The sequence below is a fragment of the Pelobates fuscus genome, chromosome 2 (assembly GCF_036172605.1).
Source record: "Pelobates fuscus isolate aPelFus1 chromosome 2, aPelFus1.pri, whole genome shotgun sequence".
In the NCBI taxonomy this organism is placed as follows: Eukaryota; Metazoa; Chordata; class Amphibia; order Anura; family Pelobatidae; genus Pelobates; species Pelobates fuscus.
The window spans coordinates 199,035,932-199,058,238 of NC_086318.1; the positions used below are offsets into that span (position 1 = coordinate 199,035,932).

The following is a 22,307-nucleotide window of genomic DNA, read 5'->3' on the forward strand; positions in this document are numbered from 1 at the left end:
GCACGGAAATCACTGAGATGCTACAATCAGCACCTTCTCATAGAGATGCATTGACTCAAAGCATCTCTATGAGGAGCATTCGGTATTTCCATGCAGAACATGGAGACCCCGAAAGTTGGTCCATAGCAGGACTGCAATCAGTAAGTCCCTCTAGTAGCTGTTAGAGTGATAGCCATTAGAGATAGATTTAAGCTGTAGTGGTTCTAGTTCTTAGAATGTCCCTTTAAGAAGGGCAACGAGAGGGCGGCCATTATACCAGAGAACAAAAATATACTGTTACACTTACCATGCTCTACCAGTACTTGAAGGTACATGGAGAGAACAAAAATCAGCTTAGACAACCATAACTGAAACACAATCAGTGGACTTCAACTCCCACCATGCTTATTTAGTGATGATGAAGCATGAGAATGACTGCAGTCCACTGCAGACTGAGTGCCTGGGACATCTAGCAGTCAATCTCCAAAGATTACAGCTCCCGCTGTTTGACTCCGTACTCATTGAACATGTTCTTTTTGTACTACACTGATAAGCCACAATATTAAAGCCACTGACAGCTAAAGTGAATAATATTGATTAGGGATGTGCATGGGCAAAAAATTTGGTTCGCTTCGTACTTCCGAAATTTGTGACTTCGGCACTTCCGAAATTCGGCAATTCGGGACTTTGGCAATTCGGTTCGGTTTGGCACCTCTGAAATTCGGCACTTCCGAAATTCGGCAATTCAGACATTCGGAAGCATCCGAATTGCCGAAATTCGGCCGCATTTAAGTTCGGATCGAAATGAATTGCACATGTGTAATATTGATTATATCATTACAATGGAACCTGTCAAGGGGTTGGATATATTAGGCAACAAGTAACCAGTCCGTTATTGAATTTCATGTATTGAAGCAGGAAAAATGGGCAAACGAAAAGATCTGAGCGACTTTGACAAAGGCCAACTAGTGATGACTAGATCACTGGATCAGAGCAACTCTAAAAAATGACAAGTCTTGTAGAGTGTTCCCGGTATGCCATTGTTAGTACCTACCAAAAGTGGTGCAAGGAAGGACACCCGGTGATCCAGTGGCAGGGTCGTGAAGTGTCCAATGCTCATTGATTCACATGAGGATTGAAGGCTTGGCCTTGTGGTCCGATCACACAGAAGAGCTACTGTAGCTGTAGCTGTAGCGTGAGAGGGACAAGAGTGGATATAGAGAGGACATCAGGGGGAAGAGATGGGGGAAAAAAAACAGAAGGTGTGGTTTGGGAGGGGAGGTTGTCTCCAGCCACCAACGAAAGTGAAAGCCACCAACTCCACTCATCTGCAGTCCTCAGGGTCCACGTATATAAAAAAAAAAAAAAATATATATATATATATATATATATATGTAATTTTATTCTAAATGTATTTTGATGTTAATATATATATATATATCAAAATACACTTAGAATGACATTTTATATATATATATATATATATATATATATATATATTTATTTATATATATATATATTTATATCAAAATACACTTAGAATGAAATGTGATATATATATATATATATTTTATATATATATATATTACATTTCATTCTAAGTGTATTTTGATATAAATATATATATATATATATAAATATATATATATATATATATATATATATATATAAAATGTCATTCTAAGTGTATAAATAATATATATATATATAAATAAAAATAATACAAAATATACATATGTCCATATACATAATTACATAAATAATTTCATAAATATATACGTAGACTTCAAATATATAAATGTGTATATATATTTAAATTCCACATGCATATTTATGTAATATTTTTACATAATTAAGTAATTGTATTGATTGCAATTTTGAGGGTCTGACAACCCAGGCCGAAGGTCCAGAGAATTTAATTTGCTAGCACTATATTTAACCCTGTAACTTTCCAAGACACCCTAAAACCTGTACATGGGGGTGAAAGTTGCAGGGTCAAATATAAGGCTTTTTTTCACATAGATTGGTTGCCAGATTGGTTATGTTGCCTTTGAGAGCGTATGGTAGCCCAGGAATGAGAATTACCCCCATGATGGCATACCATTTGCAAAAGAAGACAACCCAAGGTATTGCAAATGGGGTAGTCTTTTTTTAGTAGCCACTTAGTCACAGACCTGGCCAAAGTTAGCGTTCATAATCATTTTTTGCATTTTTAACACACAAACAAATATAAATGATAATTTTGGCCAGTGTTTGTGACTAAGTGGCTACTACAAAAGACTGGACATACCCCATATTGAACACCCTGGGTTGTCTACTTTTTTAATAAATATATGGTTTGATGGGGGTAAATTACATTGGCCGGCTTAAAAAACTTCCCAAATAGGACATGGGTGCATGATGACCAGCTGTGAAAATTCCAAGTTGGAAAACTGGAATGCGCACCCTCCAAATAAGGTCTTTTACCCCCCCCAGAGAACCTGATACATCTATACATGGGTGGTATTACTGTACTAAGGAGATGTTGCCAAACACATAGTGGGGTGTTTTTTGGCAGTAACCCTTAAAGTTCTCAGTAGATGTATTCTTAAATTGGTATATGTGTAAAAAAAAATCACCAATTATTGTTATTTTTTTTAATTTGGCGTTGATTGGTGGTAAAATGGTTGCCTGAAAAGAGTCAAAATACCCCAAGTTTAATACCTTAGGTTGTCTTCTTTTAAAAAAGATTTACATGTGAAGGGTTAATCTGGATTCCTGGCAGATATCAGTGTTACAATGTAACTTGCGTTCATTTTGAAAAAAAATGGTTTGGAAATAGCAAGGTGCTACTTCTACTTATGGCCCTATAACTTTCCAAAAAAAGATAAGAACATGTTAACATTTAGAAACTATTTAGCATGGGTGATTTTTGGCAATTGTAGATGCGTACCAGATTTCGGGGGTCAAATTTAGAAAAAGTGTGTGTTTTTTAAAAAAAAAATTATATTTTATAATTTTTTTATAGTAAATTATGATATGATGAAAATAATGGTAACTTTAGAAAGACCTTTAAATGGCAAGGAAAACGGTATATTATATGTGTGGGTACAGTAAATGAGTAAGAGGAAAATTACAGCTAAAAACAAACACCGCAGAAATGTAAAAGAGCCCTGGTCCTTAATGGTAAGAAAATTGAAAAACGGTCTGGTCACTAAGGGGTTAAAGCAACAAATACTCTGTTTCTTGGAGAATTGGGGGATTTTAAACATATCTATCTATCTATCTATCTATCTGCCTATCTATCTATCTATCTATCTGCCTATCTATCTGTGTATATACATACTAAATTCATTTGATTTCTTAGCATTCTTTATTAAAATGTAAAATAATTTGTCAATGTTTCTTATTTGTATGAGTTATGCCATCATATTTTATCATATGATTCACAATTTAACTCAACTTTAACAATCAAAGAGGCTGAAGTTGTCCCTGAAACCCCGAAAATTTGCTGGGGAGTTGGTTTAAATAATAATGTAAAGTCACAGGAAAACAAAATGATAAATACTAGTATGGTCTTTATCTTGACTAATCTAAACTCTCTACAGTAAAAGGTGTAATTTCTATTTTCCTTCAAGTTATTGTCTTTCATCTATCTCATAGGGTGACCATTGACCAAATTAAAATATATATATATATAAATATCAGAATTGATTTCATGTCACTGTAAAATTTCTTAGGATACTGCCACAAAAATGAAAATAAAATATAAAAATAAAATAATGAATTAGGTAGTTATATTCCATCAGCCAGATGAAATGACCAATTACTGACTAGATTCAAATCTGTACTGTCACAGGGTAAAATGGTCAGAGGTAACAGAACACCTGACTGCCGTCTGAATGAATCATTCCTATAGACCGAGATGGGACCTGCGCGTGATTTGTTATAGCCGTCTAGAACACATTTACATTTATTCTATTTACTCTGATTTATTACTCTTGCTGTGTGCCAGATTAGCTCATGGCAATATTTATGGCGACATTGTACTTTATTGTCATTGCTGTTTATTTATTGACATAAGCAGCCAGCAGATACATTTACATTCATTTTCTAAGTTAAAATAGCAGAAGTGTTAGAACAAGTACAGAAATCTAGGATACCATTTTGAACAAAAGCCTGAAGCTTTTTGAGATATTGTATTAAAATATTTTTGTATAAAATAATACCCATTTATATTATAATTATTCACTTTTATAGCACTCATTTTATTGGCACGGAAATTATGAAAAGCTTAGCGTTCATGTTGACCAAATAAGCTGAAATTTAAAGAGACTTATCAGTTGGTGTGTTAACCAATTGAATTACTCACCAACTACACTGATCAGACACAACATTAAACCACTGGCAGGAGAAGTGAATAACACGGATTATATTGTTACAATGGCACCTGTCAACGGGTCAGGTATATAAGGCAGCAAGTGAACAACCAGTTCTTTCCAATTTCCAATGTTGGAAGCAGGAAAAATGGGCAAGCAAAAAGTTCTGACAAGTTTGACAAGTTTTAAATAGTGATGTCTAGATGACTCTGTCAGAATATCTCCAAAATGTCAAGTAGGATGTTACTGCCTGGTATACAGTGGTTAGTACCTACCAAAAGTAGTACAATGAACAACAACCAGTTAACCATCACCAGGGTCATGGGTAGCTCATTGATGCACGTGAGGAGTGAAAGCTAGCCTGTCTGGTCCAATCACACAGAAGAGCTGTAGCTCAAATTACATAAAAACTTAAAGAGACACTATAGACAGTTTTTGGTTGATTTTACTTTCGCAGCATAGTTTTGTGGGGGGACCACCCCTTCCTATGACCCCAGATCAGAACAATTTTAGCTGAAGGTGGAAATGCATCTGAGGTATGCTAATAAGGTTTTAAACAAAAAGTAGTTAAAAAAATTCTCACACTTTAGAGAATACCAGTGTGTGTGTGTGTGTATGTGTGTGTGCTAGAGTGAGCTGATTGTGGTGTGGTATTGTGTAAATAGGTCGATTTAATTCATGTTTGTGGTGTAATATGTGTAGCTAGGGGCTGTAGAGAGTGTGTGTATAGGGGGCATAGTGTATATAGGGGATGTAGCAAGTGTGTGCATACGGGCTGTAGTGTGTGTGTGTGTGTGTGTGTGTGTGTGTGTGTATATAGGTGACGTAGTGTGTGTAGGGGTTGTATAGAGTGTGTGTTTAGAGAATGTTGTATGTGCTTGCGTACAAGGAATGTAGTGTGTGTATAGGGGATCCAGAGTTTGTATGTCAGGAATGTAGTGTATGTAGGCGGTACAGTGTGTGTGTAGGAGATCTAGTGTGTGTTTAGGAGATTTTGTGTGTGTGCAGGGCCGCCATCAGAAATTTTGGGGCCCCTGACAAAGCACAAGGTCTGGGCTCCCTCCCGGGCCCGCCCACGCCCTACCTAGTCCGCTGACAATGATGCAGGACTGAATGTGGTGTGTATAGTGGAAGTGAATTAGAATGTGTGTAATGGATGTAGTGTTTGTGTGTATTAGATACTGTTTGTGCAGTGAATGCAGAGTGTGTGTTTGTGTAGTGGATGCAGTGTGTATAGTGAACGCAGAGTGTGTTTGAGTAGTGGATGTAGTGTGTGTACAGTGATGTAGTGTGTGTTTGTGTAGTGGATGCAGTGTCTGTAGTGGATGTAGTGTGTGTATTAGACGCAGTGTCTGTGTATAGTTAATACAGAGTGTTTCAATTTGTGGTTGATGTCGTGTGTGTACTGTGAATACAGGATGTTTGTGTAGTGGATGCTATGTGTACAGTTAATGCAGAGTGTATGTTAGTGTAGTGAATGCAGAGTGTGTGTCAGTATAGTGAATCCAGAGTGTGTGCATAGTTTAGTAAATGCAGAGTGTGTGAATGCAATGTGTGTTAGTGTGTAGTGAATGCAGAGTGTGTTAGTGTGTAGTGAATGCAGAGTGTGTCAGTGTAATGAATGTAGTGTGTGTGTTAGTGCAGTGAATGCAGAGTGTGTGTAAATGTGTAGTAAATGCAGAGTGTGTGTTAATGTGTAGTGAATGCAGAGAGTGTGTTAGTGTGTAGCGCATGCAGAGTGTGTGTTAGTGTAGCGGACGCAGAGTGTGTGTTAGTGTAGCGAATGCAGAGTGCGTTAATTTGTAGCGAATGCAGAGTGTGTGTCAGTATAGTGGATGCAGTGAGTGTGTTAGTGTGTAATGTATGCAGAGTGTATGTTGTATTAGTGTATGCAGTGTGTGTATTGTATTAGTGTATGCAGTGTGTGTGTTGTATTAGTGTATGCAGTGTGTGTGTTAGTGTATGTAGAGTGTGTGTTGTGTTAGTGTATGCAGAGTGTGTGTTGTTATGTGTATGCAGAGTGTGTGTGGTGTTAATGTATGCAGAGTGGGTGTTGTGTTAGTGTATGTAGAGTGTGTGTTGTGTTAGTGTATGCAGTGTGCGTGTGGTGTTAGTGTATGCAGAGTGTGTGTTGTGTTAGTGTATGTAGAGTGTGTGTTGTGTTAGTGTATGCAGTGTGTGTGTGTGGTGTTAGTGTATGCAGTGTGTGTGTTAGTGTATGCAGTGTGTGTGTTGTATTAGTGTATGCAGTGTGTGTGTAAATGTGCAATCTGGGGGGGGGGGGGAGGGGGAGGAAGGGGCATTTTCCCATTACTTTTTTATTAAATTAAATGTAAATGTTATTCCCCCCTCCCTGCTTACCTGTGTCCAGGGAGGGGGGAGATTCCATCCCTGGTGGTTCGGTGGCATGGGGGGCTCTCTGTTACCGCAAAGGGGGCCCAGTCAGCACACAGCTTCTCCTCTCTTGTCTCTTCTAATAACTCTTGCGAGACCCGCGGAGCATTGCCATGGTAACCGGGTCTCGCGAGAGTTATTAGAAGAGAGAAGAGAGGAGAAGCTGTGTGCTGGGCCCCCTCTGCGGTAACAGGGAGCCGGGGGCCCGCGGCTGCACACATAGATAGCGATATTCGCTATCTATGTGTGCAGAGAGGGAAAGTGAGGCCCGGGACTGCCAGAGTAGTCCGGGCCCCCCAGGGCTGCCGGGCCCGTGACAACCATCAACCCCCAATGGCGGCCCTGTGTGTGTGTGTGTAGAGGATTCAGAGTGTATATTTTATATGTTTGGACGTATTGTATGTGTGTTGGGTGTGCTGTGTGTATGTGTGAAGGGTGCAGGATGTGTGTAAGAGGGGTGCTGTGTGTGTGAGGGTGTTCTTATCTGCCGTCCCATTTTATGTTTCTAATTGTCTTTTTTCTGTTAACTTACGGAGGGTTAATTTATATTATATATATATATATATATATATATATGCGTGTGTGTGTGCTGTATATGTGTGAGAGTGTGCTGTGTGTGTCGGAGGATGCTGTGTGTGTGAGTGTGCTGTGTGTGTCTGAGGTGCTGTTAGTGTGATTGAATCTGTTTATTTAAATATGTTTTTTTTATTTTTTTATTTAAAACGTTTTATCCCCCCTCCCTTCTTACCTTTAGCCTGGGAGGCGGGGGGGGGGGAGCCGTGCTGCCATTCCTGGTGGTCTTAGTGGTGAGAGTGAACTCTAGCCTGCATGGCTAGAGTTCACTCTCGCGAGATCTGAGTGTTGCCGTGGTAACAGCGGCAACGCTCTGACCTCACGAGAGGAACCCGACGGAGCTGCTGGCTAGAGCTCCCCGGGTCCTCTCCTGCATCCCTCCAGCCGCATATCAGTGCCTGTGGGCCGATGAGGGAGATCTTTGATCTCCCCACCGGCCCACGAAGGCACACAGCAGGACCAGCGCTCAGATAGCGCCGGCTCTGCATGGGCTGACAGGGGAGATTCTGTGATCTCCCCTGCTGGCCTCGGCCCACCGCCATCGTGTCCCACCAGGCATTTACTCGGTATGCCCGATGGTCAGTACGGGCCTGATTAGTAGCAATGTCACTTTAAATAGCTCTTTAAGTCACTTTAGCATCAGCACTGTCACTTTTACAGTTCTATATATAACTTGATTCCCAGTAATGCCACTGCTCTATTGTGCTGGGTTATACCAGCTACTTTCTGTGTATCCAGATCACCCCTGAGAATTTTTTTGTCAACACTGACACTTTCAACGCCATGGCAGCGCATCTGACGTCATCACATGATGAGAGCACGTTCAGCACAGGCGCAATGCACTCGATGGGACACCGGCGGTCCTTATTTCCAGCTGGGGGGAGTTCACTAATTACTTTTTATCCTGTATTTTGTACATGGGTGGGTTTATGCTTATGTATGTATTTTTTTGATCCTGAGGAAAGTCCAAGGGGGGACTGAAACGTTGATCTTATTTTAATGTATACCTTATAAAGAAGTTTGGATTTTAAGAAAACCATGAGCGCAGCCTTGTCTATGGAATTATATATAAAATAATTAGAAATAAAAAATGTAAATGTTTGTATATTTATACTTGAAGTGCTCTGCATGGAGTATTTTTGTTTGTATGTTAAATATCTTTAGCTATAAACCACTTAAAATATTTTTTTTTTTTTTTAATTCTGAAGGATTCTAAACAATAAAAAACACCAGGAAAATGAATGTGAAACTTATCCTGTAACAGGACCCTCTAGCCTGTGTAAAGGTGTCCTTTAACTGGAATGTCTTGGCTGTGTATGAAAATCCTTTCCATTCTTTGTGTCCTCCAGGTATTGCCAACCAGGTCTCAGCAGAGATGCCAGATAAAACACCAGAGGGCACAGAAACTGCATCTCAGAATGAAGGTTAGTATCATGTTGCTCATGGAGAGAAGTCTTTCTGTGTTTGCAATACAATATAACACTACATAGTTTCAGTAAGGAATTTTAAACTCAGCTGTACAGAGCTTTGGTTTATTTTAAGAATGTGTGGAATTGTTACCTAATTGAAATTATCCATGGGGCAATTATCTTTCATTTCTGGTTCTAAGATTATATATTTTTTTCTTATTTGCAGCGTAACTGATACTGGTATTATATTTTTTATTATTTATTTTAAAATATAACTAAACCTGTATTTTTATTAAATATGTGCAGTTTTTAAAGAAAAACACGTGTGAATAAATTTTCAATGTTGAAGATTATACCATTGCTAAAAGAATTACTAAAGGAGTCTACTTACTAAAGGGTGAATTGTGGTAATTTTCTTTTTTATGTATTAGTTTTGTGTGTCAAAAAAAGTACATTATACAACCATAATCATGTTCAAATAGAGACATCCGTATACAGGTGAAATAATAAAAGCAACACATGAGAAAGACAGACTATTTTATGTATGGTAATATTAGTAAAACCTCCAGCAATACTGGAGGCATACTGGTGATTAAAGGAACCACTTAATATTTACAAATTTTAAAATAATTTAGTTGGTATACACCCAAAGAAAACATTAGTGTATTTTTTATGTTTGCGGTTATAAGAAAAGACAGCTTGCCAAAGCTGCAGGCCTCCCTCTTTCCCAGGCACAGACTTTCAGTCTATAGTATAGACTCTATACCATAGAATACCTTCAAAACGTAGACAGTGTATATAGGTGGAGGGCATAAACCACTAGTTGAACATCTAAAGTAGCGAAAAATACGCAAAAGGCTTGGAGGGGAAAAAGAGCAGTGTAACAAACGCAGTAAATCATAATAACAAATGAAATATAAGAATTGCATCCGTCCATCTCAGGTTTGTGTTGCAGCCGTCCCCGACACAGTCATCTTGGGCATGAGAGGGGTAATCCCATCAGTTGTCTAGGATATGTAGCTGAGACAGACTCCACCTAATGACCAGAGAAAAGTCGGCACTTTAGTGAGGTTAGATAATAGGCACATCTTGCCCCTTTTTTACACTAGAAGATGGTGCAGGCCTAACATTAGAGATGGTGTTCTCCCTTGGCAGCTAAGTAACCTGCCTGAGTGCCTGGGATCCACCGAAGGGCAGGCTATTTGAGCTGTTGTCCGTTCTCAGTACTCTCTTGCACCTTGCTTTTTGCTCTCCCTAAGTTTAAAGGGTAATCCAGATGTGGACCCCTTGCTCACAGTGTCTAGAGGGATATAAGCTATGCCTCACTGATGATGTCTAACAAGGCTGAAACGATTGTCTGGGGTTGCCGTATCTCTTGTGCAGAGAGAGCCGGCCTGCATTTTGGATCTGTTCTGCCTTTTTGGGTGGAATCAGTCTGATATGCAATTGGCCTGGTTCTTTTTGTAATTACACCAGATGAGCTAGAACCAGCTAGAGACCTGAGCGGGGATCCACTGAGGGGCAGGATTTTTGAGCTGTTGTCCGTTCTCAGTACTCTCTTGCGCCTTGTTTTTTTGCTCTGCCTGAATAACTATCTCCACATGATGGCATGCTTGAAGAAGTCTTGAAATAAAATGACCTGGGAGCCATCAAAGGGCTCTGATGGAGAGGGTCTGGCAGCGCATATGAGGACCCCTCTATCAGAGTCCTTGAGAAACTTCCTGGGGTGCATGGAAACAAGAGTCCACCAGTTGTGTAGCCAGTTTGGGGGTCAGCACAACACAAAGTAGCCGCTGAATATAGTGAACGAGATCTGCATTGTCGACAGAGTCTGTGATTTCTCTCATCCGTACATTTCGGGATTTAGCCCTGTTCTCCATACTGGTGATTTGTGCTGTCAAATCAGTGCAGCATTTCTGCAGAGAGCTAAAGGCAGTAACAGTTGCTGTTTGCTTTGTGCCAGTCTAGTGTTCCCTATATCTTCCTCCATTGCCAGAATATGGCTGCTAAGCATGGAGACGTACCCCTTATATATCTTGCATCAGGGCCTTAGTAGATGAGGCAATATTTTCCTGCACTGAGGAGGCACTGCTTGAAGACGGTAAGTGGGTGGAAGGCAGATGTGTTGTAGAAATCTGCAAAATATCATGGAGTGCAGTCAGTCAGAGTTTTGAAACACAAGCATAGCTCTGATAAGCATAGAAAGTTAAAGCGGATGGACTTGCTGATGCTGCTACGTAGGAGCATGCTTTGGTAAGTCCCAAGACTTTGTCATTGTAACGGATCACCTGGCACCCCGACTGGGTACCTCCGTTGAAGGATGCTCCTAGCGCTTCCTGAGGACTCCAAGCACTGCAGCAGACACCACAACCACCGAACCGGAGAAGCATATGGATGCTCTCAAGCATATGAATGCTGTAAACAGCTGAACAGCAAAAGCATACAATCAGCTTACACTCCTGGCAATCAGCATACAATCCAATTCCCCCAATAACGAGACGACACTTCGTTTTGAGGTCAAGCAGAACTGACTGTACTGGCACATACAGCCTATTTTATTCACAATCCACAAACATAGTACTGCCCACAGGGTTTTGAAATACAACCAATCAATCCGTACAATACACACAGACACTCCCACACAAAATCCTCCCCTCTGCCTGTGATATGATTACTGAACACAATGGGTATACAATGGGTAATATAATTATCACAGGCAGAGAAATACAGTTTTTACAAAATATTAATAACTTTCAAAATATACATGCCATTTACATAAAACATACATTTTCAGAATCAGCATGCTTGAAATATACACATACTCAAAAATCAGGGCAATGGGTTTAGGGGTTAAAAAGTTACGGGAAAGTCCTATTTGACCAAATGAAGCATGGCTTTTCTGCCCAAAACCAGTTCCACAGAGTCTTCTATCCTGGAGTTAATTCTCTGCTAATGAAGAGCAATCCAAAATGGGGTATATGGCAGTAAATGTGTGCAGGGCTAACTTTTCCATCTGTGGCTAAGAGGTTCTGCAAATAAAGGGTTTCACAGATTATTTAAAGCAAGCTAATCCAAATCCGGTTACTTGGTAACACAGGTATACACATAGTTCTATGGGTTCACAAACTTTATCTGTATTCACTTTCCAATCTTACTGTCCCTAAGACCCTTGTACTTGTTCTGGCTTGGTGTCAGCACAGAACCCAAGTAATGCTGCACCTTTCAGACCTGTTACAGGATGTTTGATGTGATCATTGTCCTGAAATGCTTTGTGCTTGGTTATAGCTACGGGGATCCACACCTGTTAAAACTCTGCGTGAGCCACAGCTGTAAGTCATCATTAATCACTAGGCTTTATAAGCCTGTCTTTTGTGATGTTCAGTTCTCAGTTGTATTTAACTCTCTGATAATGCAGTCTTTTTTTGTAATCTTTTTATTCTGGTTTTCCTGTTCTTACTATTTCCCCTCATGCCATATCTAACATATCACGCAACTCCAGAAAACCTATATGCATTTCTCCAGGATTTTGATTCAAAAACAGCATTTTAATTTGAGTATTAAACATGGACACAATCTGTAAGGTTTTTATTTTTATTTTTTTAAACAAAGATTTATTGTTTCCAAAAATGGTTCACGTACATGCATGTCCCCATGTGGTAGTGTATCCCTTTTGGTCCTATCCCAATCATTTTTGGGTCCAAACCAAACCTGCCCATTGAGAAAGGAATTGGTACATCCTTTAGGCCTCTGTGACACCAGTGTTCCCAAATTTGGTTAATTTGTCTCCATCTTGTCTTATTAATATTTGGGGGAAGTTAGTTTTTTTTTTGTTTTGTTTTTTAAATAATCAAATGTCTTTTTGTGGCATTCTAATAGCTGCATCAAAGTAGACAAGATTACGGTGGATAAGAGAAATGGCTGTTATCATCAGGTTACGCTAGATCAGCCTTTTATTTCTTATCCAACCTGAAATTTCACTCCACGGCTTGGTGTTTTAACCTTACCTAAGTATTTAGAATTTTGTGTCTCACAAGCAGTTGCTTTAGTCTAAGCAGCAGAGAGATCATGTAAAAGTACCCTATCGGGATAACCACTTAAAGGAACCACTTAATATTTAAAAAAAAAAAAAATGATTTAGTTGGTATACACCCAAAGAAAACATTAGTGTATTTTTTACGTTTGCGGTTATAAGAAAAGACAGCTTGCAAAAGCTGCAGACCTCCCTCTTTCCCAGGCACAGACTTTCAGTCTATACCAGAGAATACCCCAATGATAGAAGCCTTTGTGCTGTAATATATATATACTTACATTTGTTGGGTTTAGATGTACCAAACTTTGACCAACTCCACGTGAAGCAATTAGTTCAAATCTATCAGGTTATAGTTGTTTTTTTCTGAAGTTTATTTGTCTCTAAACACAGAATACGTGCTTCCTGTTTTGTTACTACTTGGCTGGGACCCCTGCAGAGCTATTCTGTGTGGATGTTTTCTCTGAACTTCAAATAACTACCAACACAGTTTCAAGATGTTGTTTTTGGATTACGATAGGCATTTAAGTTTCTCACAAATTAGTGTTCAATTGAATTTTCCACCTTTGCTACACTCAGAAAATGTAGGTTAACTGATTCTGTGCATGGGTTACATTATATTGTTTCATTCTTATAAATCTTTAGAATCCCTTGCCCAACCTTATGGGTGAAGGTATTGATTGGACCTGGAAGTAAAGGTGAGGCCTCTACCTCACATACCTGTCTCTTGCTCTCTCCTAAAGGGCAGCACTCTACTCTTTCCTCCAGCTCTGCTTCACTCCCACCTTATTTGATTCATATTTCTGTCCTAATGTGTTTTATACTCCACCTCCTATAGACTGTAAGCTCGTTTGAGCAGGGTCCTGTAAATGTTTTCGTAATTGTCCTATTTATAGTTAAATCCCCCTCTAATAATATTGTAAAGCATTTCGGAAGCTGTTGGCGCTATATAAATGGCAGTAATAATAATAATAATAATAATAAGGTGGCTAACTAGAAAAGGTGTTGAGCTGATTAATTAATTTATTTTGATTAAAAGAAAAAAACTGATAACATTTATTTGAAAACAATATTTTTGGACAATACAAACATTGCGTATATATATTTCTTTTTAGAGATATCGAAACATTAAATGATGTACATATAAACAATTCATTTTTTTCTTATTCATTTATTCTCAATGGAGAATTACTGGTTAAAAGTGTCAGAGACTAACTAAACCAGAAATTGTAAACTGATCAGGGAATTACACATTTTACCTGATCAAGCAGCTGCAAAATTGGAGAATTTTTCTAATTCAGTTATTGTATCTTAAACTGAAAATTCACAGTTAATTACTGTTCATGTTGTATTTCTTATGTTGCAATAATTTATAGGGATCTCTAGCAATATAAAAAAAAATATATATATAAATGATAAAATAACCTGCTATAGATATTTATAATGAACATCAAGGTATTTTGGGGAGTGCAAACTTCTGTTATAATAGAATACTCTCCAGATAGCATTCTATATGGATATAATGCACACATGCGCTAAGTATCATTTTAAAAGCCTGCAAATATGATTTAAAACATTAGCTGAGCTCTGTGCTCTGGCCCAAACCCCTATGTACATTTAATCAAAATGAAGGCTCTTTAGTTTCATTCCAATGGCCATTTGAATATAAGCCCACCTGCCACGTCAAGGCAAGCCTCAAAAGGTGAGTCCTACATTAGCCATTAGATTTGCTGATATCAACCAAAAATCTCCAATAAGACAGGAAAGGGTATTTTATGAAACCCTTTAACATTTAACCCTTTATGGAGCTTCTACACATACAATAAACTTTGCTGATATCAGACAAAGTGAGACAGAAAGGGGTGTTTTATAAACCCTTTAACATTTAACCCTTTATAGAGCTTCTACACATACAATACACTTTGCTGTTATCAGACAAAGTGAGACAGAAAGGTGGTGTTTTATAAATCCTTTAACATTTAACCCTTTATGGAGCTTCTATAGATACAATAAACTTTGTAAAGAGAGTAAAGTGGTACCCATTAGGAGAGAGCAAGAGACAGGTATCTGAGGTAGAGGTTACTCTGGGAGGCCATAGGCTTTCCTGAAGAGATGAGTTTTAAGGCACTTCTTTAACGATTGAAGACTAGGGGAGAGTCTGATGGGCAGGCTATTACATAGAAGGGAGCCGCCCGCGAGAAGTCCTGCAAGCGTGAGTTGGCCATACAGAGCCTTGGGGGACTCCAACCGAGAAAGGACGAGGGGAGGAGGTATCATTAGAAAAGGAGACACTGAATGAGCGTTGGGAGAGATAAGAGGAAAACCACGACAGAGGACAGAGTCACAGAGACCGAGTGACTGACGAGTTTGAAGAAGGAATGAATCTTTAATGGAGATAGTCTGCCTGGGTGCGAGACTTCCTCCAGGAGGGTTCAGCACAACGGGAGCATTTTTTCAGGTAGCGTGTTGATTAAGTATGTCACGTTTGGGGGTGTGTCCTCCTTGAGGTGCATGTTTAAAGCGGGGCTGCAGCGTTCAAGGCAGAGATGAGGGTAGTGTTATATGTGGAGATGGCCAGTGAGGGAGAGGAGAGGGAAGGGATGGATAGCAGTTGTGAATCCATGTCAGCTGGCAGCTGCTGGAGGTCAATAGAATTAAGGTTCCTCCTGAGTTGAAGGGGTGTAGGCTGAGGTTATTGGGTGAGGGGGTACGTGAGAGCAAACAATAAGAGGTGGTGATGAGAGAGAGTGTTGCAGATATTAGATACTGTACATGCATAAGGGGGTCGAGGATATTGCCAGCTACATGGGTGGGAGAATTAGCCCACTGTGACAGCCCGAGGGAGGAAGTAATTTAAAGTAGTTTAGAGGCTGCTGAGGTCAAAGGTGGATTAATGGGAATATTGGAGTCCCCGAGAATTAGGGATGGAATTTTAGAAAAGAGCAAGTAGGGTAGCCAGGCAGCAAAGTGGTCAAGGAAGAGGAGTGGGGAACCAGGGGGCGATAAATAACGGAAATGTTAGCAGTGAAGGGTTTGAAAAGGTGAATCTAATTAATTTCAAATGATGGGAAAGAGAGGAAAGGTGGGTTGGGTAGAGGTTTGAAGGAGCAGTGAGCTAAAAGGATAAAACCCTACACCACCACCTTTACATTCAGGGTGTCTTGGGATGTGGATAAGTTGAAGACTTCCAAAGGATAAAGATGCAGGGGTCGCAGTGTCAGAGGGGGAGAGACATGTTTCTGTTAAGGCTAGTAAATCTAGGGAACGAGAGATGAAAAGGTCATGGACAGCAGTGGATTTTTTAATATTGCAAACAGAGCTTGCATTCCAGAGGACAGTATTGAAGGAGGATTTAGAGGAAGAGTAACGTGAGATGGGTATGAGATTGGTGTGGTTCCTTGAGTTAGTATGTGGTGGGTTTGCTGAGATGGGACCAGGGTTTGGAGAGACATCACCAGCTGCTAGGAGCAGAAGGATAGAAAGGAAGTGAAGGTGGGAGTAGGATTTGAAAGTTTTGTAGGAGGGTATGTATGTAGAGGATGTGGGAGGAGTTGGTGGAGATAGACTGGAAAGGTATATGTAGAGTGCATGGTATGAATAGAGAGGGGAGAGGAGTAAAGTGGAAGTAATGAAGATGGTGTTGCCAGGGATAGGTGAGCAGAAGGATAGGGATATTTTAGTAATGAGAGAAGTTAGTGTGAAAGTGAAAAATAGAAGGGAGAACATTATTTAGAGAAAATGTGTTTTGTTATATAGATATGAAGATTATACATATGCACATATATAATCAGAGACATATATATATATATATATATATATATATATACACATATACCTATGAGTGTTTAAACAATGGTTAAGGATGCAGTTTGTTAACAGAGGGATTTCAGGTGAGGAGAGGTTTAGTATATGATTTGTGTATCACACAGCTACGTTACATTGCTGCCAGTCACCCCATGTTTGCTCTATTAAGAGTTTATAAGTATGTAGGGGCAGCACCCCTTCCTGTCTCAACAGAGAAATATGCCTTTTAGCTGAAACCAGCAAGGTGATTTGTATGTGTTAAAGCCCTGTGTAGGGTTAAAAAGTATGGAGGAGTTTCTAAAAACACCCCTTCGTGTCTCATTAGGGACATTTACCTTTGTCTGATACCAGCAAAGTTTATTGTATGTGTAGAAGTCCTATAAAGGAGCTTATTGGAGATTCTTATAATAGTAGAAAATAATCCAGGCACTCCAAATTGTTCCAAAACAATGGGCAACTTTTATTGGACCCAAGAACCACACAACGTTTCGACCCCTTAGGGCCTTTATCAAGCTTTATCAAGAGCCTCCATGTAAATGTACATAGGAATTTGGGCCAGAGCACAAGTAACTTTCTCTTTGTTTTTACTATGTATTTTGAGCTGTTAGATACTAAGCTCTGCTCACCTCCTCTTATTTCCTCTCTGGGCGCTGTTAAGCAGTGCTATGTTAGTTTTGGTATGTAAGCTCCTGCAGTAAGTGGCAGGTGGACACTTTGTATAGTACCTCAAAGTATAGCACCAGTGAAGAAATGTAAGTGAGATTTATTTAAAATGTGCTTTGCAGTGGCTTATAAACCCAATTCCATGTATGGTTGTGAATGGGATTATACAACTGCTAAAGTCATTGAATGATCAATGAAGATTTGGGTAAAAATCCCATGAAGAATACTTTTTTTTTTAACTGTTCCACGTTTGAACAGAATGTGGTAGTGTTTTGCAAAGATCTTAGTTCTCCAACATCATAGTTGTTTCTAAAAACAATCCAAGTCCAGTGAGCACTTGTTGGGTTCATCTTCTTTCCTACAACCAGATTTGTAATGGGCTAAAATCAGTGGTGTGTCTGTGTTTATGTGTGTGTCTCTGTATATGTGTGTGTCTGCATGTGTATCTGTTTGTCTACATGTGTGTGGGGGCAACGTATGGGAGGGGGAGGGTAGACTATGGGGGGTGGCGAGGGCTAGATGTATGGAAGGGGCCCCATGGCAGTTTTTGCACTGAGGCCCTCTGGTTTCTAGTTACGCCTCTTGCTAAAATATATTAATCTATAATAGTAGAGAGCGTACCAATGTTCTGGCTGCTTCTTTTTTTAAATGAATAATGCATCTTTAACACATATGTATATAGAGAGAGCCTAAAACATCATGGACTACAAGATCAGACAACTTCGAATTTTTCAGAAATACAGCTAATAAATGATTTATTTACAGACTGTGCTCTAGATGATCTGCTTATTATGTATGAGTGTACCGTGCAGTAAAGCCAAATCCCAACACCTTCTTCAAAGACTGACTTGGACACATTGAGCCACATAAACTATTTCATGTTAGGTGACAGAGAATACTGAAGCACCAGGCCATTGGGACTTGGGTTTCAGAGTCTAGTCAAAGATGCACCCTCTGCATTCCTAGTGATAACCCCCCTGTGACACTTTTTTATTGTTAATGCTATTTACTAGGCAGTACCAAGAATCTGTCATTGGAATAATTTATTGGCTGTCTTTCTCAGGGCTCGAGTCCTGCAGGAACGCGTGGGAACGGCGTTCCTGCACTTTTTCCACAGCAGGAACGCCGTTCCCATTACTAGTCCTGCAGGACCCAGGGCTGGCACAAGCGGCTGCCAGAGCAGGGGGGAGCACAAATCCGAATCCCCTGCCTCTGACTGGGGACTCGGATTTTTAAACTCACCTCTCCCCCTGCAGTCAGTGGAGTCGTCCGGCCTCTCCTGATGATGTCAGTAGGAGGGGGCGTGACTTTCTCTGCTCTTCTCACAGGACCGCTGGGGAGCAGAGGAAGTCACGCCCCCTCCTCCTGACATCATCAGGAGAGGCCGGCTTACTCCACTGACTGCAGGCTGCAGGTTCCACATACAGTCCCACCCCTCCTGGCCCAAGGTAAGCCTCAGGGAGGGGGGAAGGCACTTTAGTTTTTTTTTTATCCTATTTAAGTTCCTGTCCCCCTATTTAAGGCCATGTCCCCCCTCCTCAGTTCCTGCCCCCCTCCTTAGTCCCTTTCCCCAGTCCCTGTCCCCCTCCTCAAGCCCTATCCCCTTACTCAGTCCCTGTCCCCCTCCTCAGTCCCTGTCCCTGTCCCCCTATTTAAGGCCCTGTCCCCCTTCCTCAGGCCTGCCCCTGTCCCCCTATTTAAGGCCCTGCCCCCCCTCCTCAGTCCCTGTCCCCCTATTTAAGGCCCTGTCCCCCCTCCTCAGTCCCTGTCCCCCTATTTAAGGCCCTGTCCCCCTATTTAAGGCCCTGTCCCCCTCCTCAGTTCCTGCCCCCCTCCTTAGTCCCTTTCCCCAGTCCCTGTCCCCCTTACTCAGTCCCTGTCCCCTTACTCAGTCCCTGTCCCCCTCCTCAGTCCCTGTCCCCCTCCTCAGGCCTGTCCCTTTCCTGAGTCCCTGTCCCCCTATTTAAGGCCCTGTCCCCCTTCCTCAGGCCTGCCCCTGTCCCCCTATTTAAGGCCCTGTCCCCCCTCCTCAGTCCCTGTCCCCATATTTAAGGCCCTGTCCCCCCTCCTCACTTTCTGCCCCCCTCCTCATTCCCTGTCCCCCTATTTAAGGCCCTGTCCCCCTCCTCAGTCCCTGTCCCCCTATTTAAGGCCCTGTCCCCCTATTTAAGGCCCTGTCCCCCCTCCTCAGTCCCTGTCTCCCTCCTTAGTCCCTTTCCCCAGTCCCTGCTCCCCTCCTCAAGCCCTATCCCCTTACTCAGTCCCTGTCCCCCTCCTCAGTCCCTGCCCCCATCCTCAGGCCTGTCCCTTTCCTGAGTCCCTGCCCCCCTATTTAAGGCCCTGTTTCCCTTCCTCAGTTCCTGCCCCCCTCCTCAGGCCCTGTCTCCCTCCTCAAGCCATGTCCCCTTACTCAAGCCATGTCCCCTTACTCAGGCCCTGTCCCCTTACTCAGGCCCTGTCCCCTTACTCAGGCCCTGTCCCCTTACTCAGGCCCTGTCTCCCTCACTCAGTCCCTGTCTCCCTCACTCAGTCCCTGTCTCCCTCACTCAGTCCCTGTCTCCCTCACTCAGTCCCTGTCTCCCTCACTCAGTCCCTGTCTCCCTCCTCAGTCCCTGTCTCCCTCCTCAGTCCCTGTCTCCCTGTCTCCCTCCTCAGTCCCTGTCTCCCTGTCTCCCTCCTCAGTCCCTGTCTCCCTGTCTCCCTCCTCAGTCCCTGTCTCCCTCCTCAGTCCCTGTCTCCCTCCTCAAGTCCCTGTCTCCCTCCTCAAGTCCCTGTTCCTTTTCTTCAGCCCCTGCCCCCCTCCTCAAGTCCTGTCCCCTTACTCAGTGCCTGTCTCCCTCCTCAGTCCCTGCCCCCCTCCTCAAGCCCTGTCCCCTTACTCAGTCCCTGTCTCCCTCCTCAGTCCCTGCCCCCGTCCTCAAGCCCCGTCTCCCTCCTCAGTCCTTGCCCCCTCTTCAGCCCCTGTCCCCCCTCCTCAGCCCCTGTCCCCCCTCCTCAGCCCCTGTCCCCCCTCCTCAGCCCCTGCCCCCCCTCCTCAGCCCCTGTCCCCCCTCCTCAGCCCCTGTCCCCCCTCCTCAGCCCCTGCCCCCTTCGTCAGCCCCTGTCCCCCTCTTCAGCCCCTCAGTTCCTATCCCTTTCCTCAGCCTCTCAGTTCCTGTCCCTTTCCTCAGTTCCTGTCCCTTTCCTCAGTTCCTGTCCCTTTCCTCAGCCCCTATCCCTTACCTCAGCCCATGCCCCCCCCCCCCCCCTAAGCTCCTGTCCCTCTTCCTCAGCTCCTGTCCCCCTCCTCAGACCCGTGCCCTTACTCAGCCCCTGCATACAAGCGTATCATTTTTTTGGGGTGAAGGGAAGGGGGGGCAATGGATCTTGGGTGAGTTCCTGCACTTTTTTACCCAGGACTTGACCCCTGGTCTTTCTGGAAAATTAGACGTTGTCTGGTCTTGTAGTCCATGATTTATCAGGCTTTCTCTTGAAATATAAATATCTGTGTTTTAGATGCAATAAAATCCTTCATTAAAACTAATAAAACTGCATTGCCAAATTTCTTATAATAAATTATTTATTAAAATCCAATATGTCCCAATCTGATGTGTGAATTAAATAATTGTAGTTTGTAAATGGAGTTTACATAGACATATTTTCCTTGGCACAAAAGTAAAGTTACCATTTCCATGTTTGCATTCTTCTATATCTAAAGTAATTGTCAATGGTTAAAAGCATGATGGCGTCAGAGGGATGATTAAATAAAAGAATGAACGGTGTTTACTCTCAGCATGCTCCACATCTCGCACGTATACATAATGTAATATCTCTCCTTCCCAAAACAAAAGATGTTTCATCTTAATAATCGATGCAGCTGGATAGAAAATCTATTCTCAAAACATTTATAAATGTCCATGTTGGAGATCTTGTCATAGGCCATTCCCTTGCCATAATACCTCTTTTGTCATTAATAGCACTTTTTTTTTATAATAGATCCACCACGTTTCCACAGAAACATTTCACTTACACTTATACAAGAAGAGGAGTGGTGTCCTGTAGTATGTAGAACTGAAATGATGCAGGAAGTTCTTAATCGATATGATGTGTAAGAAGTCTACATACTGCACAGCGGCACGCATTACTTTTACTTGTTGACAGATAACCTGGTGGACTTGGCTATCAGACTCACTTACACATACACCTCACTTACACTATTTTACTCTATTACACATATATTGACCCAATTACCTTTATCCATCATTATATAATTCATAAAAAACTGTGTTGCCAAGTTTAGACACTCTGCTCTTAAGCTCCCATCCCACTCTACGTAGCTCAGTCTTTCACTCTTCCCTCCTCATTCACCACTGTTTCCCCTTCTCGTCAGCCTTCACTCTCCTTTTTCCCACCTTTGATTTCATCAGTTGTCAGCAAGTGATGCTCTCTCGATCTCACATCAAATTGTGTCTCGACTCCAAGTGTGCAACCAGAGAGGGATACTGTTAGTGTGCGTAGGAGTGAAGGAGAATGTTTGCTCCACTAAATGTTGAGGCACACCAAGGTATTTTAGCACCAGCACTGGATTTGTGTGTTGGACTTCTACCCCCGGATTTTAAAATGTTACATGCAAGGCTGAATCTACTCTAATGTTATTTATGACACAGGGTCCCTTTTTTATATGTAAAATCAATTTTCACAAACTTTTGCTATTAAAAAGCACATCATTATAACTGTGGTCAAAGCCACCCTTTTCAATTTCTTCTTAGAATCAGTCAATTGAGCTTTTATGACTCCACTCATCAGCTTCTTTTCCTGCATGTGACACAAATGTCTGTATCAGACATATTAAACATTGCAGTGGATCCATTTTATTTTGTTAGTCTAAATAAAGTTCCCATAAAATTTTCCCACGGATTCACATGGGGTCAGCTTTACATTTAAATATTAACATGCCATGGTTTAGAAATGTTAAATAGTTTGTCACTTCTAGATTCAAGAGAATCAAAGATAGAACAATATACACTTTTGAGTTGAGAGAGAACTTTTCATCTGAAGAGGATTTTAAAGTGGGAAAACTCACAATAACAAACAGGCTTTGTGCATTTCTAATGGTGTTTA

The 22,307-nt window shown here is 41.5% G+C and overlaps 1 protein-coding gene across 1 annotated transcript in view; it reads left to right on the forward strand.

Annotated features, from left to right (window-relative positions):
- Positions 1-22,307, forward strand: part of PLEKHG1 (pleckstrin homology and RhoGEF domain containing G1) — a 281,660-nt gene that overhangs the window by 120,685 nt on the left and 138,668 nt on the right. Inside the window, exon 2 of the mRNA XM_063443092.1 lies at positions 8,654-8,728. Coding sequence (XP_063299162.1) covers positions 8,680-8,728 — 49 coding nt within the window. The 5' untranslated portion in view covers positions 8,654-8,679. The remainder of the gene's footprint in view (positions 1-8,653; positions 8,729-22,307) is intronic.